Source organism: Sinocyclocheilus anshuiensis, unplaced genomic scaffold, assembly GCF_001515605.1.
Source record: "Sinocyclocheilus anshuiensis isolate Anshui unplaced genomic scaffold, SAMN03320099.WGS_v1.1 scaffold1455, whole genome shotgun sequence".
Taxonomy (NCBI): Eukaryota; Metazoa; Chordata; class Actinopteri; order Cypriniformes; family Cyprinidae; genus Sinocyclocheilus; species Sinocyclocheilus anshuiensis.
In genome coordinates this window covers 1,239,494-1,265,122 of record NW_015541012.1, presented here as the reverse complement: position 1 = coordinate 1,265,122, position 25,629 = coordinate 1,239,494, and the positions used below count along the sequence as shown (strand labels likewise).

Below are 25,629 nucleotides of genomic sequence, written 5' to 3'. Positions count from 1 at the left end.
TGTTTTTTTAACCTTAAACCGCATAAACACATTTCATTACACCAAATACACAAAATAATGTTCTTTTTAGCAACATCATATGACCCCTTTAAAATTAAAATAACATGAATTAAAATATTAAATAATATAATTAACCAAGTAATGTTGTAATGTTAAAGTCCACTTCAAAAGGAGATATTTTATTTAACAGAAATCACTTTTCAAAAACTACAACGAACGACTCGTTTGGACTACAACGCATATTTTCCGGGATTTGTGATATCACAAATATCGACGAATGGGACGAGACCTGGTTGAGCTGCACTAGAGAAGGCAACGAGTGTTATCACTATATCGGAGACACGCTAGCTTTCCCAAGGCAGACGAACTTAGAGTGGTTACAATCATCCAGGTTTAAATCGCGCTCAAATTGATTTGATTTTGACGCAATATTTACACTGAAGCTCGCAGGCGGCTATGGTAAGGGGCATGTCATTTCCCGACCAGGCGCCGAGTGCTGCCAATCACAACACACACTGGCCCAGCTAACCAATCACAGCACATTTCGTATTTCAGAAGGCGGGCCTTCATTTGATACAGGAACTATTCAAGCCGTTCATGCCAGACTGGGGAGAGAGGTGTTGTAATAATGTCAAATATGTGAAAAATAATGTGTTTTTCGAAAAACCTAGTATGAGAGCCTGTTCTAGTACACCCCCAAAACAAAATCAAGACTTTGTAAAAGAGCATAATAGGACCCCTTTAATGAGCTAACAATAAACAATGATAATTGGTAATTGGTTAATTTGTACACTACCATTCAAAAGTTTGTGGTCAGCGAGATTTTATTTTATTTTTTTAAGAATTTAAAACTTAAAGAATTGCATAAAAGTGAAAGTAAAGACATTTATGCAAAAGTTACAAAAGATTTCTATTTCAAATAAATGCTGCTCTTTTGAACTTTCTATTCATTAAAGAATCCTAAAAACACATCCTGAATAATTTTTTTGTGGAAATAACGTTTTCCACAAATATTTTAAGCAGCACAACTGTTTTCAACTCATAATAATAAGAAATGTTTCTTGAGCACCAATTTAGCAATTACAATGTTTTCTGAAGGATCATGTGACACTGAAGACTGGCTGCTGAAAATTCAGCTTTGCCATCACAGGAATAAATTACATTTTAAAATATATTAATATGGAAAACAATTATTTTAATATAAATATAATATAATGAATATTTATAATTATATTATATTTATATAATAATAATTAATATTAATATAATCATATTTTAATAATCCTATTTTACAAAAGATTGTCAAAATATTGATCAAATTAATTAACCTAGATGAATAAACTCTGTAAAAAAATTATAAAAAAGTTCATTGTTACTCCATGATACCAACAGTGCTGGTTAGATTACTTACAAGTTGTTGTCCGTTACTGATTACAGATTACATAATGAAAACTGTAGTTAGAAACGTAATCTTGGTTACTCATTTTAGGTCATGTATTCTGACTACTTTTAGATTACTTTTTACCTAACTTGGTTTAAACTTACCATTAAATGTACCATATTGACATAAAAAAGCAAAGAGAAAGAAAATATATTACATTATTTGATGTCAATATCAATATGATGAAGTGGATTAAACATTACATTTTGCCAGGGTTTCCCAAACTGGGGTTAATATAAGAACTGCAGTGGGTTTGTTGACAAAAAGCTGATAATTGGTTCAGTCTTAAAAATGTATAATGAAATATATAGAAATATTTCATTGTTTACCTTTGACCATTAACCAATATCAGAGAATTGTGAACTTCTTACAGTCTGAAAATAAAAACTCACATGCTTCAATCTTGCGCGAAATATTTACTGTCCCAAACTCATTGGCAGCGCTGCAATTGGCTGTGAGTTTAGACACGGCCCTCACAGAGATCATGCTGAGAACACCAGTGTCCGTCTTTTGGTTTTCCACTTCTGGCACAGGGACAGGCTGCCCAGTCTATATATATTTTGTCATGGTAATATCAGTTTTCAAAAAGGCCATAAAGCTGACAGGATTCCATTAATCTAGAATAATGTAACTCACAACTGCACATCATGATTTACCCAACAGGTTTCTTGAATCACCTCATCTTTGCAACATTCTTATCAAACGACAGTCCTGACCCTCTATACAACCATAAACTACCCATTAAATTTCTAGCAAAAGAGCTTTGTAACTGTGTGATGGTTCCTGATTGGTCAGAATCAGAGTGATATAAGGATACCCATTGGTCAGAGAGGGTCCAGGTGATGGTAGGGAATGGGTAGCCTTCTGCATAGCAGGTCAGGTTAATGGAGCGGTCAGCCTTGTTCACTGGACCCACCGCTATCTCCTCTGTGATCTTAGGCTTCCCTAAAGCAGGTTTAGATGTTTAGTCATGAAGACACTTTTTTTGTTTTTCTATAATATTGGTGATGTTTTATATGTGAGCTAAAATTTTTAGACTTTAATTAAGATATTATTTAGTTTGTTTCTTAATCTAAACCAGGTTTTACTTTCCCTGTATGGACATTCGGTCCTCACAATGTAGGTAAAGACTCACCTCGCACACTGATTTGCACAGACTTTTGTTCTCGTAGCTCAGGCAGGGAAGGGACTGTCACTTCACACATATACATCCCAGCAGTGTCATAGGAGGCATTGTTTAATTCCAAAACATGCCTCTCCACCAGCCGCATGCCATCCTGCAGTGAAACACACCGTCAAATAGGTCAATTTGCATTATTGAGCATTTCAAGAGAACTGTTTATCAAGCAGATTAATTCTATTCATGTTGGATATTATTTATATGTTGGAGTTTTGATATGGGTCTTGGTCTTGAGCTCTTTTGAGACCACATAAACGTGGTATTGGTCTATATTTGGGTCTTATTACTTAAAATCTGGGGTTTAAAACTCTTGATCTGGGTCTCAGGTTATTGATCTCTAAGTATTGATCTAAGAACATAGTCTAACATTTCCTTTCAAAGGTTTAGGGCCAGTACAATTTTCATTCAGCAAAGACCCATAAATGTATCAAAACTTACAGTAAAGACATCTATAATGATACAAAAGATTTCCATGTCAAATAAATGCTGTCCTTTTGAACTTCCTAATTATCAAAGAATCCTGAACAAAAGTATCAGTTTCCACAAAAATATCAAGCATAACAATTGTTTTCAACATTGATAATAATAAGGAATATTCTTTGAGCAGCAAATCAGCATATTAGAATGATTTCTGAAGGATCATGTGACACTGAAGACTGAGGACAATTGAGGGACTCAAACACAACTATTAAAAAAGGTTCAAACATTCACTGATGCTCCAGAAGGAAACACGATGCATTAAGAAAAGAAAACTTTTGAACAGGATGAAGATGTCCCAATTTTTCTTATTTTGCTGAAATATAATTTTTTTCCATTTAGTACTGCCCTTCGGAAGCAATAGTAGATACTTGCATGTTTCCCGGAAGACAAATTAAGTACAATTTACCTTGATCTTCAAATTCTTAATGCATCGCGTTTCCATCTGGAGCATCAGTGAATGTTTGAACCTTTTTTAATAGTTGTGTTTGAGTCCCTCAATTGTCCTCAGAGTGAAAAGATGGATCTCTAAATCATACAGTCACTGCTGGAAGGGGTTCAGATATGCAAAAGATGCTGGAAAACTGAAGAATCTGCAGGACACAGAGGATTTTTCTGAGGAATAGTGCTCAGTTTAACTGTTCAGAACAAACAAGGGACTCATGAACATCCATCACAAAACAAAAAACAGTTGTAGATCCTCCAGGTAACCACACACAGTATTAAGAACATAAAACCATCTCGAGATTAAAGTCGTAAAATTTCGAGAAAAAAGTTTAGATAAAATGTTGAGATTAAACTCATTATATTTCGAGAATAAATTCATTATGTTTCGAGAATGGCCCTAATCCTCTTCCGTATGTGAGTGTATTTATATATACATAATAAATATACATAGTACACATACATATATTATGTAAACAAAAACTTTTATTTTGGATGCGATTAATCAACAATTACCATTTTAGATCGGCAAACTGTACTGTATAAGATTTCTATTCAAAGTGAAAGCATTCACTGACGCTTTTTAATCGGTAGCGCTAAACCCGGAAGCCCATATACTTACTTGCCGGCAACCCGCCAAAATAAAAGCTTGCTGATTTTAAGTTTGAAAATAATGAAAATTTACATTAAATTAATAATAATAAAAATATTAGCATTTTATTTTTAAGTTTACTATAAAATAATTGCATTTGTATTTAATACTCCCTTTTTATTTTAAAATAAAATAGTATTATCACACTTTATCATTTAGTTTATTATTTTATTTAAAAAAAATAAAGTGCAATAATATTATCACTATTATTATTAATATAGTTTTATTAATAGTTCATTTTAATTAATTTCATTAATTATTAATTAATATGGTTTTATTAGTTTTATTATTATTAATACTATTAATTTATTTTTTATAGTTATAATTGATGGGTCACACTATGTGCCGTGTGAGGACCAAACCAAATCTCCAGGTTCTCATATGAGAACCAGGCTGAAAAACAGTTTATATATATATTTTTTTAAATATATACAAAAATAGACAAAAAATATATTGGTAGATATATAAAAATATATTTACATAGATATATTTTTTAAAAATATTTAGCAAAAACCATTTTTGGCCATTTCTTTGTATATTTTGAAATACATTTTAAAATATATTTTCATTAATTCATTATACTTTATTTTATTTTAGCCAATAGGAAACGTGATAACCTCAACTACAGGTCAGAGTGGTGTCATCATCAGTTTTGACTGCATCTTATTGTTGTACCTTATACCATGCTGTCTGTGTGGGTAAAGAAGACAAGGCGTTGCAGGTTAAGGTGAGATCTTCCCCCTGGTCCAGAACTGTCTCCTCTGGTGTCACCACAATATGATCCAGATCTAAGAAAGAAAGAAAAAAGGTGTTAGTCACCATGAAGATGAAAGCTGACATCATCTGCCACGGCACAGGCACTGCAGAGGAACATGCTCTTACAGTGCACTGTCATATTGATGGAGTCCTCAGTGACAGTGTTTGTGTCAAAGTCAATTGACTGGCACACATACGTCCCGCTGCTTGATCGCTTGACATTTTCCAGAAGCAGCATTTCCTCATTTGAGCTCAACTCATTCTGGAAAGAAAATGAGAATAATTAGAACCGCAGGTAATCCAATTAATTTTTTTCACATGGTTCAGAGATTTCAGAACAGCTGCCATTCAATTCAAGTTAATTTGCAAAGCGCTTTTTACAATACATATTGTTTCAAAGCAGCTTTACAGAAAATGTTACAATCAGAAAGTATTCTGTTATCAGTCAAGAGATGAGTGTGTCAAAGTAATGTCCATATGGCTAATAATATACACCTATAAGATAATATTAGTTATGTGGTTAGTAAACATCATGTATTGAGTTAAGCAGACATAATGAACGTTAGGCAGTGATTTCAGCTATATTACCCCATTATGTGTGAAATCAAAAAAGGGCTGAGGTTTTCCATTTCCCTCACATAGGATCTCCACAGTGTCGCCTTCTTTTATAAGCCTATCAGGTGGATTTACGGACATTGTTACTTCTGTTGTAGGGTCTGAAAATGAAATGAAATTAAATGGTAAGACACTGTTATGCTTTGTCCAACAGATGGCAGCACGGAGCACTGTACACTCAAAAATCGATCAATCCACAGAAGAAAGTAAGTCATAGAGGTTTGGATAACACGAGAAAGAGAAAATGAAGACTATTTTAATTTTTTGGGTTTAATAGTAAATTTAGACTAAAAGGATGTTGACTCACAGTAAACTGTAATGTTGATTTTTTTGGACTCTGTCATTCTAACTCCACCAGGGACAAAGTACTTGACCTCACAGTAGAAAAGGGCATCTTCATATGTCCTCTTAACCTTAATGTACAGTTCACTGTCGACTGTTAACAGGCCGTTGGGTTTGGTTGTCACTGACTCCATGGTCTTTACCTCTAAAGGGGATGCAGATGTTTTTTGTCATTGTCAAATAAAATTACATTTTGTTTTGGAGAATGTTCACATAATGGTCCTGTATTACCACCATCTGATTGCTGGAGAGGAAATCTGTCCTTGTACCATGTGATGTTGGGTCTGGGATATCCGTCATCCACTTTACAGTGTGCAACCTGAGTGAAAACACCATAATTATGCAAAGTTCATAAAATGTACATAAACTGATAGGGTTTTTGGAACTCTACCTTTGATGGCTCCTCCACAGTAACAGAAATCCCTGTGTGCATACCTTCAATCATAGGTAGAGATGGTGAGTCTAAAGGACAGAGAGGTTTGGTGTTAGGATGAAGCTTGGAATACTGTAAGTCATTTTATTATGATCCCCCAGCCTGGACAGGCTCTTCTAAAACAGGTGGGACAAGTCTGTTTTGTCTTACTGAATATTTGGAGATGAGTGTGTCCTTCACCGCTGTCTGTCGACACATTAAGCACAGTGCAGATGAAATCCCTCTGGTCACTCAGTTGCACATTGTCGATGATCAGAATGGCACTTCCGCGTGCATTCTGTGGTTCATGGGAGTGTGTGACTTTGATCCGCCCGGCGTATTCACTGCCCTCTTCAATGATCTCATTCTGATCATCATAGTAGTAGATTCTTCTCCTGCTTTGGTCCCTGCCTGGCAATTTCTGTACAAAGTCAAAAATGCTGATGTTCGGATTTACTGTAAAATTTATTGTAAGACTAGATTTGAAAACTAGCCTTCAAAGGTATGGGGATGTTGAGATTTTTTAAAGAAATTAATACTTTAATTCAGTAAGGTTGCGATTAATTTATCAAAAGTGACCGTTAAAAACATTTACAGTATATTAGAACAGGTTTATATTTCAAAAGAAATGCTGTTTTTAACTTAAACTTACTAAAAAAGTAGTTTCTTGAGCATCAAATCAGCATATTAGAATGATTTCTGAAGAATCACGAGACACTGAAGACTGGAGTAATGACAGCTGAAAATTCAGCTTTACCATCACAGGAATAATTAACATTTTAAAATATATTAAAATAAAAAAAGTTATTTTAAATTGTAATACTATTTTTCAAAGTTTAGTTTTTTGCTGTATTTTTGATTAAATACAGTAAACGCAGCCTTTGTGAGCATTAGAGATTTCTTTTTGAAAAAAGGACCCCAAACCTTTGAACGGTAGTGTACATTCTATTGAAATTCTACTGAAAAAATTGCCAAAAAATGTACTTACTACTAAACTTACTTTTACTTTTAAGAATATTAAATCTATTTAAACACTCCTTTCTCCTACTGTAAAGTACTGTAGAAAATACAAAATATTGTATTTGTAGTAAATATTCTTAATGTAATTATTTTCTATTTATTGTAAATACATCATTTATTATTTATTAGTAAACTACAATGTACATTGCAGTAATTGTTATACTGATCTTAAGCTAATTTTAATTTTAAATGATAAAGACATTTTATTTGGGCATTAGTTAGAATAACTGGAGGAAATGCACATAGTTGTTAATCTTTTCTTAATAGCCTTAAAATCTGGTTTATTTTCTTAGCTTAATTTCTTAATTCATCATTTGATTTTAGGGGTAAAATGTAAACCCAGTCATTTCTCATAATAATTACCCATTTAGCTGCTATTTGTGAATGAAAATAATGTAAAGTGTGAATATGCCTGTTTCTCACCGTAAACCAGACTATCATCTTGGCTGGTTCCTTCAGAGTGTAGATACAGGGGATCTCAGCCTGGCCTTTTAAAAATACATCCACCCGGTCTTCCATGCTCACATCCACCACGGCCCATGCTGAAAACACATCAATACACACAGATTTGTCAATAGACCTCAAATTTATACTGTCAAAGTCAAGTCAAATCTGTTGAGTAAAAGGGTCCACATTTGCTGGACAGTTTTTGTGATGCCTATTCCCTAAGCCCCTTCATAATATCCTTTGAATGGAGTGACCCCTTAACAGGAAATAGGGCACGGGAAAGACCACTTCTGATTGGACCGCACCACCCATGTTCCTATGTCAAATACCTGATCTAGTGGGAGCAAAGCACTTGAGTGAGAAGATATTATGAGTGGAATTCACTGAGCCCACCCATGTCCAAATTCATGTGTAGCATTCCCGCATGTCATGTCTCAGAAGGAAGAAAGACTCAATTTATCTAGAGAATAAGTGACCTACTGTTTGCCAGAAATGAGCTGTTCTCTCCCTTAAAGCATCTTAAAGCTCGCTGAATCAACAGGAGGCTGAAACTATTCTTCATCCTCAAAAGTCTGATCACTACAAGACACGACAAAAACATCCATCTGCTAGTCATTCTGGCATGCTGTTTGTTCTATGAGGAAAATAGTTTGCTAACACACTTCACAGAGAGGGTGTATAATCTAGATTCACATTTCCAATTGATTTTGCACCAGTGCTCCTCAGCAACCTTTCAAATATATTGTAAATGGCCTTTCTGGCCTCTATGTGGTCCTGTGGGCACTACAAGGGGATAATTGAGTATGAGGGATGCTTTCACATTACAGAAATCTGATTAGTTTCTCCCAACAAAGGCATTTCCTGTGCATTAGCGGCATTAGCGTAAGACTGACGTTCTTTGTTGTAGCCATCAAACATTCACCTTGTTTACTGAGTACGAAAGGTAGGACCAAGGTAACTATGCCATGTTTCTGAAGTTTCTGAAGACTCATGTGGTGAAACAAATGATCTTATTTTTTTAACAAAATTAAATAAATCTTTGATATCTTTGATTTTGATATTTTTCGTAGTGGTGGTTTAGTTAGCATGCTAATGCTGTTCCCTCTTTTGAGTGTCTCACACCAATAAAATATTGCCCTAGTTGAACAGGTGTGCTGTTTTGCACATTGCAATTTATACAGTATATATATAGGTTTTAATTATTTCTGTTTCATATAAATGCTGTTCTTTTTAAATTTCTATTAATCAAAGAATCCAGAAAAACAATGTATCACAGTTTTCACAAAAATATGAAGCAGCACAACTGGTTTCAACACTGACGATAATAAGATATCTTTCTTGAGCAGAAATTTAGCATATCAGAGTGATTTCTGAAGGATCATGTGACACTGAAGACTGGAGTAATGATGCTGAAAATTCAGCTTTGCATCACAGGAATAAATTACATTTAAAAAAAACATGCAAATAGAAAACAGTTATTTTAAATTGTAATAAAAGTTCACAATATTACCCTTTTTACTGTATTTTTTATCAAATAAATGTAGCCTTGGTGAGAATGAGATACTTCTTCTTTTTTTTAAACCAAACGTTGGCATGGTATTGTATATAAAATATTCCAAGATCTGCCTTTCAGCTAAGATTTTCATTTGTCATAATGCAAATCTGTAATCATATGTAAGCATAAACATCCAGAATTGGGCATCATATGACCAGCATTTCCCTTGATTGAACCTCACAGATTACAGAGATTAAATGAAACAGATAAGAAAGAATAACTGTAAACTCCAATATCTTGCCCAGCTAAGAAAGATCTGCAGACAAATGAAAGTCTGCCAACGTGCCATAGCAGCAACCATGCAGAACTTCAACAAGCTTCAATTATAGTTAAGAGACTCAGACACACAGCATGTCACTCTTTTTAGACATGGAAAATCTCTCAGACAAAAAAGAATGGCCAAAAAAGGAAGCGAGAGCTTATGTGCCCATGAGCCACTGTTGACAGTTTGGTGTCTCCACAGTCTGGAGTGCAGATAAAAATTATTACACATGGGTTGTTCTGTGTCATCAGTCTACAGAGTAGGCTTCTAATATAAGCTCTCTTTCAGAGCAGCAGTGCTGGACAAATCCTGGACGTCTGAACAATGAAGCCAAAGTTTTTGCCAGGGTTTCAAACAGAAGACTTTAAGCAGAAAGACATAACTCAAGGTTTACACATTTCCCAGTAAAGCTGTGAGACATGTCTGCAGTAGCCCCTCACTGCAGAACACAAGATCAAGGAGGCGGGGTTGGATCCACATCTAGGGGGTGGAGATGGTAGGTTTAGGGGTGGAGATGGGTGGGTTTAGGGTTCAGGGGGTGGAGACGGGTAGGTTTAGGTATATGTAAGGTTGGAGGAGTTGGATCTGGATCCAACCTCGCCCCCTGGATCTTGTGTTCTGCAGTAAGGACCATCTCCATGTCTGAATCCCAGATGAGCCCAATACTAAGCAGCTGTTCTGTCTTTTTAACCTCACACAAAGCCAACAACAAAAATAGCACATCCTGTGACAGGTTTAGGTATATGTAAGGTGGGAGGAGTTGGATCTGGATCCAACCTCGCCCCCTGGATCTTGTGTTCTGCAGTAAGGACCATCTCCATGTCTGAATCCCAGATGAGCCCAATACTAAGCAGCTGTTCTGTCTTTTTAACCTCACACAAAGCCAACAACAAAAATAGCACATCCTGTGACTGCTGGAGAAGAAAAAGGAGCGAGTCTCAAATTAAAGAATTTAATTTAGAATTTAACTTTTCCTCAGACAATAGAAATCACCCCATGAAATCTTGACTGCACAGTAGGTGAACAGCTGCTGCCAGGAAGTTACAGATGCTAAGAACGTCTTAGCACAATTACACACGTGTGCGTTTACATTCATGCAGATACACTAATACACAACCAGGAGGAAGTCTCTATTTTCTTTTCTATGCACAATATCTTGGTACTATACGAGTTATCGGCTGATATTATAATTTTTTTTTCATATATCTGAAATCGATATTGGACACTTCATTGTTCAGCCAGCCTCTTTTCTACTGTTTTTACATTTAGATCTTCTTTGCCATCATCTAAACACTCAATAAAAGTCCATCTTTAAAAACAATAGTAATGTACTACTGTTGAATGTTTACTAAATCTCAAAATGAATATCCATTTTTCATACTGTACAGTATAATGTTGTGATGCCTGAATTCACTTGTAGCATTTAAAATTATCTTTTTTTTTTATATGACATTTTAAAATGGGTAATTTATCCATGGCATAAAAGTCCATGGCATCCATTGGCCATGGCATAAAAGTAATTTTTGGCTTCTGTATTCTTCATATATCTAATGTGACATCTATCTTTGTGCAACATGGGATATATGAATTTGTCTGACTTTTGTGACAATTCAACAGTCCAGCATGTATGAGAAGCACACTTACACATTCAAACATGTCATATTCTAGTATGCGCCACTCATAATGAGCTGAGGTCTGCAATCTTATAGAAATCTCTATTATAACAGCCTTTGAGGCCAGCCAAGCACAACTGGGCCTAGAAATGGGAAATAACTGGTTGCTTTCTTCCCAAACATTCCATTTTTAACACAGAAAATCCGCCAGGTTGGGGGTCTGACTCCATTCTCCAGATTCCATGATCCCAATGATCCTCACAACCCTCAGCTCCAGTGCAACCATATAGGGGCCTATAAATGGTCATTGTTAATACTGTTAAAATATAATGCACCTGTTTTCAATTGTCTCCTGTGGATTCCAGATGCCATGTCAAGCTCCCATTCTTCAGAGTTTACTTTATTCATAAGCATACAAAAACTCTCATAGCTGTATAGTGAAACTGAACTGCTGGAGCCACTATATCAATCATCACATGCTTTATTTATAGGACGTTCCACAGAGTTACAGCATAAACAAACGCTGATGGCCTACAACAGCTCTGCAGTGTAAGCTATCACATCTTCTGATGAATTTCATTTTCTTTACAAATCACACAGATGTTTGTTTAATAACTAATGCTGCACAAGTTGTTTTATTAGGGTTGTTTATTCGGCCCCGCAGATTATCTTGTGCCAGTTGAGATTCTGCTGCCAAGGGCGATGACTTCTGTTATGGGACAACAGACAGGAGAATGACTGTGCCTACAGCAAGCCTACTTAATGGAGAATATTTCTTTGCACATTACTTCATGGAGCAAATACAAGGGTTAGCTGACATATCCTGCTTTATCACGTCTAAGAATAGATAAAACAGCAGTGTATCAGGTGTGATTGACACTATGAAAATGCTCCATATCATGCCAGTGTGGTTACATGCAATGGCCCAAAGACACAGACATTCATTACTAAAAATACAGCACTTCAAAGTAGGCCGATGCAATTATAGCAACATATCATACTGATTAGCAACCACACCAAAAAGTATTGTTTCCATTTTACCCATTCAAATACATTTGAATGTTTCCATTTTAGTCATTGATAAGTTTTAATCATTAATTCAATTCATATAATTAAAAAAATATATATATGATTACAATTTTAACAAAATATAAAAAATAAAGTGCTGCACAACTAAGTTTTTATTATTATTATTATTATTATTATTAATTAATATGTTTATATAAACTAAAGCATGGATAAATAAAATCTTGATGTTTCAATATACTACTATTGTTATTATCATCACTGAATTTAATTCATACAACTTTAACACCTTAACATTTTAACAAAAATATACAAACAAAACAAATTCACAAATAAAGTGCTGCACTGAGTTTTTAAAAATAAATGAAAATTTTATAAATTAAAAGGTTTTTATAAATGAATAGATACAAAATCTTTGAAATTAGTGATGTTGTAATGAACTGTTATCTATTATTACTGTTATTGAATTGAATTCATAAAACTTTAACACATAAATATTTTATTAACATTTTACCAAAAAATATAAAGTTCTTAATTGAGTGATGTTCCTTTAAAATCATGTTTTAATGAATTGTATTATTATTATTATCATTAGCAAAATGTATTATTTAGCTAAATTTATGACCCTAAAATTCATTAGTACTTAAATTCATGGTACATAAATAAAACAACACAGTGCCAACTTTTCAGAATAGTCGGTTGCACAAGTAAGGGATAATGTACATCCAGCCAGTTGTTTTCGCAGAATAACCCTGGACAGGGTCATCAGGACTTGTATTACCCTGAAGGGGGTTATTCTGCAATAACAACTGGCTGGATGTACATTATACCACTTATTACATGGCTACGTGCCACATAAGTAAATAATTAGACACATAAGAGATATTGATTTAAGTTTAAATTTTTGAACGCAAACTCCCATTAAGAAAACATAAAGTTCACATAAACAATTATGGTGATAAAAGATACTGATTTAAGATGAAACCGTTTTAAAATCTTACCAGTTTATTAGTTATCTTCTATAATTTATTACAGTGTACAAAACAATCGTCGCAAAATGGCAGCAGCTGCGTTTGTATGAAACGAGAGAGTGAGTCCGCGATACCAGGATGACATAATTAAATAACTGTATACATAATATTGATTTGTGTTTTAATATTTTATTAGCTAACCAAATGCAAAGTTTCCACAAAGAAAACCTGTTCCTAGCATGTGTATAGCACCGACTTCAGCTACCTGGATAAGCCTGTGTTATCAGCTTTTACCGGTTGTTATCGAGGAATACCATACCTCGGAATGTTGCTACTGACCAATCAGAATCAAGTATTCCACAGAGCCATCTAATGGAGGTTGTTAACAATATTATTCAAAATCACGCACATTAGAAATTGCAAACCATCCCAGACACCTTTCAACATTCAATAATTTGAGATGCACTAATTCTAGTCTAACGCACTATTCTAAATGAGACACAGCCTTTACTAGTTTAAAATACATGGGTCCTGAATTTGGGCTAGCCTAGCAAAACTGAGCTCTAGGACGAGACTTAAAAGCATCCTCCAAAGCCTTTTATCATGTGCATGAAAGTCAGTCTATGTATATACTGTACATCTTCACCAGTAACACATACATCTCAGTATGCTGTCCGTCAAACAACAGCAGGTGTGCTATGAAGATGAGTAGGACTCCCTATTAAAGCACAAACAGCAGGCACTTCTTCCCAGCTAATTATTGCCTTGACCTGAGGTTCAGAGTTTCTTTTAAAAGGCATTAATGGGTTTGGAGTGGAGTTCCTGTACTTCAGCCCGGGCTGCTGAATGACATGTTGGAAGACCTTAAGAAGAACAGTCTGAGCCAAATGTGATACAAAGCTTTTAAGTTATCGGAAGATCTTTACAGCAGTTTTATGACGGAGTTAAAGTAATGAGACCATAATCACTATTTATAAGCCCAAAATCTTACAGTGACTAAGCTGGAGCTAATGTGACAAAACTGTACTGTACTGTAACCGCTGTCTGCGAGATTGACTGTGTTTTATTATTCCTCTCAAGTTGAGAGATAATACATACAAACGCAGCTGTTAAACTCCGTCTCACTCTCCCAGAGTGTCACACACCAGCGACCTACAACATGGCACGTCAGCCTGTCGCCCCCCACGACAACCTCCGTGATTTAGAACGGTAAACGGTGCACTTAGTCTTGGTTGGTTTACCAAAACCATCTGAGCTCACAAGCGCACACACATATAAAAGCTCAACAATCATAACAAATGGACTTAATCTCTGGAGTGTATTAGCAGTGATCTCTGTGGACTTTTCCACCAGGCATCCTCCCATGAACCTCCAATTCCCCTCTGTCCCATTTTCCCACGTCTCGGAAAAATCATGCTAAAATAGCAGCAAAAATAGCTGCTGATTTCTGGGGTATGGGAACCAGCAGCAGGATATTATTTATGCTGCACTGATTGTGATGACTTGCCCTGAGAAGTATGGGATATGCGATGAAGATCTCTCATTGGTTAAGCAGATCTAAGCTCTAAAGATAGCCAGTAACCCGACATGACGGCGCACTAGAGAGCAGCCCATTCCTTTTTTGGTGCACTAGAAAGTGGCATGATGTTGGACTCCGCATCACAAGCCTCCCAGTGTGCCAAAGGAGCAGTATTTACCATGTGACACACACAAGTATGCGGGACAGCTATTAAAGACACTGCATTCAAAGATAAAAACCTTTAAGTTAAACATCTTTTAATCTCCAGAAATGGAATCTTGTGATGACAGAGAAAGTGGAAGTCTCATATTCTGAAGGCCAGAACTATCTAAACAGAATATCACAGAGAGAACTGGTCTGACCGGGAGAAAACTCACAGAACTATTCTCTTGAGTTATAAAACACATCTGAATCAGCTTACTTAAAAACTAGTGAGACCCTTCGGAAAAAATTGACATGACTCTTCTATATATGGGTGTTTCTTCCTTCAAGAAATTTTATGTCCCAGCTTTTGATTTTCATCCAAACTATTTTTATTAAAACCATGTTTTTATCATGACTTCATTATATGCTTTTCAAATGCTTTTATGCAGACATCTTATTGTTTCACTCTCATCCCGGAACCCAGACTCTCTATCTTAAAGTTTTAAAATGAATCAGGAAAAAAAAATTACAACATGCTTAATTTCATTTAACTATCAACATCTAAGTCATATCATTCATTCTTTCTTTCTTTCATTCATTCATTTATTGTTTTGTGTAAGAAAAAAAGACTGTCCCACCAATTTTGCTCCTAATAAAGTTTATTCAAAAGTTAGTACACTTGTTCCCAACTAACAAAAATATGTTCCAAGAATGTTTTGCTAATGTTTCTGTTAACTTGTGAAACCATTATTTCTGAATGTTCTTTAAATGATCAAAATGTCCAGTTCTTGGTTATGTGAACATTAGAGAAAACTTTAAGGAAACATTCCATTTTATCATTTTGCAAACATTATGGATAAGTTTCTTCTGAATGTTGTCTAAACCATCTGAAACTTGTAACTTGTATTTATATTTTAAAAAGGTTAGAGGAACATTCAACAAAAATGTTTCAAGACAAAACATTCCATGAACGATGTATTAATAATGTTTTTGTGCAAATGTTTTGAGAGCATCATTATACCTGAACAAATGTCCTATTAATGTTACTAGAAAAGTGTTTGAGAGAACCTTGCCTTGCAGTTCTGGCTACCAAGGAGACAACAGCGTCAGCAAAGAGCATGAGAATAAATATGAGACGTGTTAGAACACAACACATAATATGAGATGTGGTGGGAATTTTCAATACTTTTAGAAAAAAATGACCTTCTGCTAATGGACACATCAACTAAACTAGTCAAAGTGTGGAAAGTTTTTTAAGAGAGTTTATTTTCTAAAAGTCCACAGGGCCAAAAGTGACAATAATTAAAGAAACACCCATTCTGTATATAAAATTGCTTTGAGGAACATTTTTGTATGTCCTAAGTGTGATCTATTAGACCACATTTGTGTAAACTCAGAAACCTCAGTTTACTACTGGAGAGTCAAGTATTGGGGTGACCCATTCTAATGCAGCAGTGCAATATCAGAAGAATAACTATGAGCTCTTGCCAAACCATCCTCAGTAGAAAAGCATAATGTCCGAAAATTATAAATCATCGGTAATTTGTCTAAAAAAAACTCATTATACTGTCAGTAGATATTTACAAATCTCTTAAAATGGAAATGATCAGAGGGTTCATTACATCACTCTCTGAATCAGACACTGATTACATTTAAAGTTTTTCACATTTACATGCCAAGATAAATCTCAAGCAGTTCATTGATTCAAACAGCACATTCCTGTTGGCTCGAGACTGTGAGCTCTTGTGTCTGCCTGAGGAGGATTCTTTCATGCAGGCCGTAAAAGTCTTCTTAGAAATTTGTGATCAGCACAGATTGGTGTTTCAGGAAACCATTCAATTATTTATTTGCATAAATGAAGGAAAAGAAGAAGCCGCTTTTCCTTGTCATCATCAGCTCCCTGAGGAACATCTATCCCTGTTCACTAGCTAATAGCTAAAGGGGTTCAAAGCATGAGCCAGTGGCTGTTTACAACCTGCTTCACTTCATGGATGCAAATGGATTCCTGCAAGCCTGTAAAAGGTCCCCGGGGGCTACACCAAGATGGAAGGAAGTCCACAATCAAAAACAGACGTGAATGTAGTGTTTGAACTGAAGATCAGGAGTTTCTTATCTTAAAAAATGCACACTGATTCACAGAGGTTTGCATGTTTGCAGTGCATTTATTATTATAATGACAAAAAAGTATTTCTTAAAGTTACAGTAACTATTAAAAATCTGCCTCTGAGCTACTTAAAGACTTACACTTATGGCAATAGTCTAGAATGAAGAACCAGGGACACACAAGACTCTAGTTGGGGGAGCAGGAAAACAGTGAGGAGAGTCTCTGAGGAATGCCTGGCATCTTTGGCCATATGATGGCTGGGATAAGATGACCATTATGGAGCACCCTCTGTCCCGCAATCCAGACGCTCCACAATTCACGCTCTGTCATCAGCCACTAACCCCACAAGTGTCGGTTTCACTTGCAAGTGGGAAAGGAGGCACCATTCTACAGAGATTAGGCATGCCTGCACCAGATCAGGATATATGAAGGATCCACAATGACAAAACTATTTCTCAGGTCATGAATCCATGAGCTAAGAACACGGAGGGGTCTGTGTGACAGAGGTTATGAGGTTGGGAGCCTCATAAATAACTCTACTGTGCCTGAAGAGCCTATGAAATGACTTGAAAAACGCAGTTTTCTATTCAGTGTTTTTGCTATATGAAACAGAAAATGTCAACTTTAGTTATCAACATGAATGGCTACATGCTAAGTCAATGGCTGGTATTAGGGTGAGGAACATTCTCATAGAGGATTTAATTAGACAAAAACTGGGTATAGTACAGGATGAGTCATCAATATTTTTGGTCAGTTTTCTTAGAAGAGAAAGACTTTAAATTGAAAATGTACAGGCCTAAATTAGCTAAAAAAAATATTTTTCAATCATCTTTTAGGAGTATGCTAGCATATAATTATGCTAATGGTCATAGACTGAAAGCCACATAGCAAGCTACAGAGATTAGGCATGCCTGCTCCAGATCAGGATATATGAAGGATCCACAATGACAAAACTATTTCTCAGGTCATGAATCCATGAGCTAAGAACACGGAGGGGTCTGTGTGACAGAGGTTATGAGGTTGGGAGCCTCATAAATAACTCTACTGTGCCTGAAGAGCCTATGAAATGACTTGAAAAACGCAGTTTTCTATTCAGTGTTTTTGCTATATGAAACAGAAAATGTCAACTTTAGTTATCAACATGAATGGCTACATGCTAAGTCAATGGCTGGTATTAGGGTGAGGAACATTCTCATAGAGGATTTAATTAGACAAAAACTGGGTATAGTACAGGATGAGTCATCAATATTTTTGGTCAGTTTTCTTAGAAGAGAAAGACTTTAAATTGAAAATGTACAGGCCTAAATTAGCTAAAAAAAATATTTTTCAATCATCTTTTAGGAGTATGCTAGCATATAATTATGCTAATGGTCATAGACTGAAAGCCACATAGCAATCACAGATGTGACTCTGAGTGACCATATCAGTAAAAGGCAGAAAAGCAGCAGGATTTCTCATTATAACAGCAAGCCACAGCAAATAAATCAACACTTAGTTCTGACTTATATTTGGCCTGCTATCAGAGACAGACAGGGATCTGTTTCAAAACTCAGATCACATGGCAGAGCTCTTTAAGGTCGTGAGTTTTTCATGTTGGTATTATGAAGGTATTTGAGCCTGATTTCCTCCTTTAGCTGTCTGTTTTTAAACCACTGCCATCTCTACATCTTACTAATTTGTTTATCTGTCTTCTGTCTAATCAAATAAAAACTTATTTCAAAAGAATTTCTGTCTTTAATCAAGATGATGTCAGAACTGCTGTGGCCATTAAAACACGTTCTCCTAAGCAGTTTAATGTAAGACACAACTATAAGTAAGCCATTCATAGGCTGATTTCCCAGAAGAGTGTAAACACTGTGGCTCTAAACCATGGCTCTGTTTGAGCGATCTGACAGCAATCAACTTCAGGCTTAACCAATGCTGTTGGTTTGTAAGAAACTGTTTTTGAACACAATGGCACAGGCATGACTTGGTGTATTATTTTAGTAAATAATCATGACTTTCATTAATAATCAAGACTCAATTAATCTATCAATTTGTGATTTGTAACATTTTCCCACCCATTTGTCGAAATGTATTAATGCTAAATGCATGAGAAAATAATAATAAAACAAAATCCAATCGATATTGAATCAGCAGCTAGATACTTAATCAGGAGGTCTATGGCCTGACTAAAAATGACACAAAAAAGTGGATTCAAAGAGAAAAAAAACTGCATAACAAATTCCAAAATGCATTGCAACAAGCTCAGAGAATGGGTTATTGACAAAGTGTTATAATTGAGGTTTATAAACTTTTTTCCATTCCATACTGACAAGTACTGATAAAAAGTTTCATCCATCCATTCATCTTTCAAACCGCTTGTCCTATGTGGGTCTAGCTTAAAATGTTTCAGTATAATTAAAATGGATAATTTTACCCAATATTTCTGTATTTTTATTTTTACTCTACTGTTATTTTTAAGCTACTGTTAGTTTAGCAGCATTCATTCTAATGTCAAACTATGGAAACTAAAAGTAGAGTCTCTCGCACAGTGTTGTTGCCTATGTTGGGCTTTCCAGTTTGATCACTTGTAAGGTTTCCTACAAGGCAGCTCTCTAAGTTTTGAAGGGGGCTTTAGTTCCAGATTCATTGCCATGTGATTATTTGTAACTAAATATCCAGTTGTGTGTGTTTCGCATTTTAAAGGCTATTGAAAGACACTACCTCCATTCAGAGGACAATCACCCTCTGGCCTTACCATCCACAACTCATAATTTCCATCCCAATCTCCTGCACAAGATGATCTAGAGCTTTATTTTAAGAGCACATAAATGCTAAATAGTTTCAGAAAACCACAAAAATTAAGGCCAATCACAATGCCAGTTTACTTAACTGCTGCCATCCAGCCTTCCTATTGAGCATTAAACCAAGGCTGTTAAAATCTGGCTCCAAGCTCACAGTGATTCTCAGTGGCATTAGACACCAAATTCAACAGAACATGACTTACAAACATAAAAATAGTTTGGGCTCAGGATTTGTATGCTGACAAACTGATGTTCTGCAAAACTACACTGAGGTTCTGTTTAAAATCATTCGGCCGTGCCCTGAAAATATTTAGATTTTTAAAGTACACATTTTAAAATATTACTTGCCAACAAAATATTCTGAATGAACTCTAAACAAACTCAAGACTGATGTACAACTACATGACGTATCATGCCCTGCAGTACTACACCACCCACAAGTGTCAAACCACCAACCTAAAGTGGCGTGAACCATTTGATTTCATCCCACATGTGCAAATATTATATTGATGTAAATTAGATCCCTTTAAAATGACAAATCACTGCTGAAACATGAACTGTAACCCATTCATTGTGTAAGTCTAGCAAACAGAATATCTGTAAACTGATTTTTCCCACAGCACATAGGCATTCAGATTATTTTTATACTCATACATAACATTATTCAATATGCACATTTAGATGTACTTAAGCAGAAAGTTGTGCTTTAACATGATTTGTTCTTATTCAGTTAAAGTAGACAGGGGTTGCAGCATGTTAGAAGCAGTTAGACTGTGGCACATGGCCAGAGCTGAGCAGAGTGCGGTTCCTCTGAGGCCTCGACGCAGCCTCCAGACCTCCAGAACAAGAGCCGCATTCAGGCCTCCTGAGTTCCCAGCGGACAGGCCTGCAGGCCCAACCGACTTTTGTAAATTAAAGAGTTCTGTCTTCAGACCACAATACTGTTTCCTCTAACCATTATACATTTCGTGTCCCCAAAGTAAGCAAATGTTCTGGAGGACGAATTAAACCGAGAATCATTTTTGTCTTTTTTTGTAATTTGTCTTTCGAAACCTTTAAGACTTTCTGTCTTTTGTGGGTCACAAAAGAAGAATATACAATCTGCTCAGAAGACTTGGAATATAGTGCAATATAGAGTCGTATCATGATTTTTGCTTTTTAGAGCTTAACAGGCCATGAATACCATCAACTCCCATGGAAGACATCAGCTCGGACATTCTACTAAACTCCTCATTTTCCACAGATTAAATCATACAAGTTCAAAACAACATGAGGACATCATTTTAATATTTGAGTGAACTATCCCTTTAAGAAAGGTTTGCAGATGGAACAAGTTGCTTTTTAAACCCTCCAATATTTAAAACGGACTTAAACTGATTTTAAATGCTTTTGTTCTCAGTGATTATTTGAAAGAGACGGTTAGTGTGTTCAGGTTCAGAGACAGAAATTACAGAAGGTACCTGTCTTTCATCTGTCTTCAGTCAGGTTATCAATAATGCAAAGTTAGAGTGTGTTGAACAAAGTCTGAGACAATTTACAGCCTATAGATTAATTATTTGTTCATCATGCACTAAAATGTTTAATAGAATGAAACTGTATACAGTGTTTATAACAAAACAAACAAGAATGCATTTATATAATCCATTTATATAATGCATTCATATTAGTGTATATACATTACCGTTTAAAGTTGGGGTCAGTGTATTTTTTTTAAGAAATTCATACTTTTATTCAGCAAGGATGCATCAAATTGATCAAAAATGAAAATAAAGACAATATTTTTACTGTTAATTTGAACTTTCCACTCATCAAAGAATCCTGAAAAAAGTATCATGGTTTTTACAAAAATATTAAGCAGCACAACTGTTTTCAACATTGATAACACATAAAGATAAAGACTGGAGCAATGGCAGCTGAAATTTCAGCTTTACCATCACAGGAATACATTACACTTTATAAAATATGCTATTATTTTATTAATAATGCTATTTTAAAACTGCTATTTTAAATATTCAAATTATTGTAATAATATTTCAGAATATTACAGTATTTACTGCATTTTTGATCAAATAAATGCAGCCTTGGTGAGCATAATACACTTCTTTCAAAAACTGTAAAATAAATAAATAAATATCTTACTTTCTGACCCCAAACTTCTTCAAAGTTGTTCACAGAATTTTACTGTTGATAAATGAACCTTGCAAAACTTCACAGATTTGCTGGTAATTAATTAGTTCCTAAAATGCAGCACCTTAATGTTGAAATCCAGGGCTAAAACTGCAGCCTGTTCTAAAGATCTCAAATGCAAACAAATAGAGGTTTACCTTCACATAAACTGCACAGAGGGGCTCCTTTCCAGCCCACAAGAAGCCTCCTCTTCCACCACAAAATATTTCAGTGCTGCCACAAAGTTACCACTTGTCAAAAATTATATTTATATATCTAACTTCACAGTTTTGGTTTCTTTGATTACAGTTACTTTATAGGCTACTAGTTATAGGCTAAAACTAATAAAAAAGAGGTGACAATTACAGCGGGACATTACAATGTTACTCTGAAGATGTGAAAAATACAACTCCACTAATGAGAGCTATTTTCTAATAATCCATAATGAAAACTGTTCTATGATCTATGAGTTTCATCGATGGAGACAGTGAACGACAGTCTCTATTACAGGACTACCCTCTGCAGGTTATGTGATCCAGAGCTATGTATAATGAGCGTGATCATTCATAGTAATTATCAGCCACATTCCCAAAAGTTGACTGTACCAAAACAGTATGTGTTGGTCATAAAAGGTAATATCACAGCCACTCGCAGGAAGACTCTGTGTTTGAGCAATCAGAGTGAATCATATGGCTCATTGCTGTAACCCAGCAGGAGAACTGGTGTTGTGGGGGTGGGCTGGACTCGCTGTCTGAAACCTGAACTTGAGCACATTCTGTGATTGTTTGAATGCCAGGTGAGGGCAGCTGTTTGCTGGGACCCATGTGCATTAGACAGAAAGCAGTATGAGAACGTGTACAGAGATCTGAAGTCAGGTTTGGTGACATTAAACAGCTTTAGCTGCACTGCAAACAAATCTCTTAATCAGTTTTTTTTTCTCTTAATCATTTTTGTCTTGTTTTTGAGTAAAGATATCTAAACATCCTTAAAACAAGATAAGAATTTGAAAGATAAACTGCATAAATATTTGTTTTACAGAATATAACTTGAATAAAGTTTTTTTCTTAGCAAACTGGCAATTTAATAAGAATACAGCTAATGATAATATCTAATTCTGAAAAATCCTCCACACACAGCTCATATGATGATATCCAAAACCCCAACGATATCTGATTTCCTTGATCACCATGTCATTAACACTTGCTTTAAATCTTACAGTGCAGTTTAAATATAACCATTAGTTTTAAACATACTCCTTATTTTAAAATTAAAAACTTTTGCCATGCTTGAAATATTATAAATTGTGCCATATCTAATGGAGGAATACGAATAGGAAAAATACATACACTTTTTTTGGAAATGACTAAGCTGCAAGGAATCAAACATTAAAAAATCCAGCTGCAAAAGAAATTGTGGAGACTCTGCTCTCACTGGTCACTTACAGAGTTCAATTCCATCTACTATCGCGCTTTATTTCACTTCTTTTGGACTGATGAACTGCAACACCTGCTGAGGGGCATTAAACAGCTTGGAAGATCAAAAACAATTTTTAATATGCCTGAGGGTGAGTACATTTTCAGCAAAGTTTCATTTTTGGGTCAACTATTCCTTTAATTTTTGTGCCACTAATGTCACCAAAAATAAATACTATTTTTAAACAGGTTTCCAGAATACTATGCCTGCCATTGGGTGGACAAAGAGAGAGAGTGAATTCAACCTATGGATGGTTTACTAGTATCTATTATAGATATTTAAACATAAAAATAACACTGAAAATGATAACATAAAAATAACATAAAAATCATTTAATAAATGACATTCCTCATCAAGACATAATAATAGCAAAATAATGGGAAAGCAATTTGTTAATGCAATAATGACTTTTCCGCAAAACATGCCTAACTTCAGTTTATAGCAATAGTTTAACAAGAGTGCAGGGCTTTTTCCGCAAGCAGAGATCTGGATTCTGTCAGCCTAATCTCAACAATACTACATTGCACAGTCAGACACATATTTATACAACACTGAGAGACACAGAATATCATACGCAGAAGCAGGTTTCTTCTTCTGTTATAAGGACAGATATTTAGAGGATTGATATGGATTGAACAAAAAAGCAATGCATATCCCAGGCATTATAAGCATTCGGATTATTCCTGGAAACAGAGTGGCAAAGTGCCACACTGAAGATGCTCTAGGTCTGAGCAGAGACAGAGAGCAGTATGAAGGGGAAATGACTCTCAGTCGTGCACAGTGATTGAACACTAATGGATGGTCAACTGCTATCCATCACTCAAATAAACCAGGGCTCAGACCCAGAATGCCTCTCATCAACAACAAACACTGCAGAATCACTGTAGCACACACTGAATGCAAAGCATGTGGTAATTATCACTCATGACATGTGCTTCAGGCTCTTGGAATGATTCTTTCTGATTGGTTCTTGCACAAGGTTTGACTGTATGCTCATTCAGAAAAGGGAAAGTGACTTTAAGCCAGGAATCCAAGCACAAAAAAAGCTCAGACAGAGGGTGCGGTCATATCTGAAGTGGTCATTCCAATGCCACAGTTTACTTTTCAGACTCACAGACTGTGAAACAAATGAAATAATGCTCTAAAGATTTCCCTGAACAATCTGTTTGGAACAAACACATTATATTGAAGTTGTAAATCATTATCACAACATATTATTAAACCCAGACAAGGTTATCATGACCTACTGTGGAGTAAATTACATGGCTAGTCACCAAAATTAATAAATATGGGGACATGAAACATCGATTTGAGCTAAAATGATTATATAATCTTAATTGTATGTTATCATAAAGCTTCTGGTAATAAAAAGTAGTCCATTAAGATGCACAAAACAATTGACAAGAAGAATACTGCACCAATATTACAGTAATATTAATGCTAAAGTCCTCTGAAGTAATTTTCTCAACATTAAATAAGAGAGACGCAAGATGGCACCAGCTGGGTTGAATGAAAGAAGAGATGCGAGTCCACAGAGTGATACAAGAGAGATGAAAGTAATGTCAGTTTCAGTTACCCGGATAAACGGACAATATACAGGGTTGCCATCAGGGACGTGCACAGACATTTTGTGGGGCAGGGGCTCAAGTGGGAAAAAGAGCACGTCTCATATTTATTTATTTTTTCCTAAACAAAACGTTAAATATATTAGGGGTGTGCAATATTGACAAAAATATATCTCAATGTTTTCTGGGATTTTATCGATAATGATAATTAGATGATATTTTACTGAGTGTGTTATTGTGCTGATATCTTAAGGACTGCTGTGGACAGCTGACTCCTAAAGTTTTTGATATTTTGCATATTCTGTGTGGTGATCAGTTCACAGCAGTGATAGAAATTAATCTTTTCCAATAAGTTTAAATAGATTTTTACTTTTTATGGGCATTTTTACCTTTATAAAGCAATTTTTTCTAAAAGTGTGCATCATCTTTTCAGTCAAATTCTTAAATTGAATCAGTCAATTAGAATAATAAGTCATTTGGGCTGTTACCAAGCAAATTAAATCAGTAGTGACAAAATTAATCTTTGCAATGCAGAGGAAACACAGAAGCTGCATTAGAAGGGCCATTTAGATGCATTTACTCACTGTTTAATGCAGGACATGAATGTATTTAACCTGCAGTTACAAATGCATTAATACTGTTTTGATATTTTAAACATA

The 25,629-nt window shown here is 35.3% G+C and overlaps 1 protein-coding gene across 5 annotated transcripts in view; it reads right to left on the bottom strand.

Moving 5' to 3' along the window:
* The window catches only part of LOC107690458 (cell surface glycoprotein MUC18-like), a 41,570-nt gene that overhangs the window by 6,213 nt on the left and 9,728 nt on the right, over nucleotides 1–25,629 (bottom strand). For 3 of the 5 annotated variants that reach the window (XM_016488811.1, XM_016488813.1, XM_016488814.1), the window contains exons 2-12: nucleotides 7,763–7,881; nucleotides 6,491–6,740; nucleotides 6,299–6,369; nucleotides 6,139–6,226; nucleotides 5,873–6,052; nucleotides 5,539–5,666; nucleotides 5,077–5,212; nucleotides 4,870–4,982; nucleotides 2,577–2,718; nucleotides 2,259–2,386; nucleotides 1,834–1,990 (exon numbers count right to left, since the gene is read on the bottom strand). In XM_016488811.1, coding sequence (XP_016344297.1) covers nucleotides 1,834–1,990; nucleotides 2,259–2,386; nucleotides 2,577–2,718; nucleotides 4,870–4,982; nucleotides 5,077–5,212; nucleotides 5,539–5,666; nucleotides 5,873–6,052; nucleotides 6,139–6,226; nucleotides 6,299–6,369; nucleotides 6,491–6,740; nucleotides 7,763–7,881 — 1,512 coding nt within the window. The remainder of the gene's footprint in view (nucleotides 1–1,833; nucleotides 1,991–2,258; nucleotides 2,387–2,576; nucleotides 2,719–4,869; nucleotides 4,983–5,076; nucleotides 5,213–5,538; nucleotides 5,667–5,872; nucleotides 6,053–6,138; nucleotides 6,227–6,298; nucleotides 6,370–6,490; nucleotides 6,741–7,762; nucleotides 7,882–25,629) is intronic. The other 2 variants (XM_016488812.1, XM_016488815.1) reach the window with 2 other exon arrangements.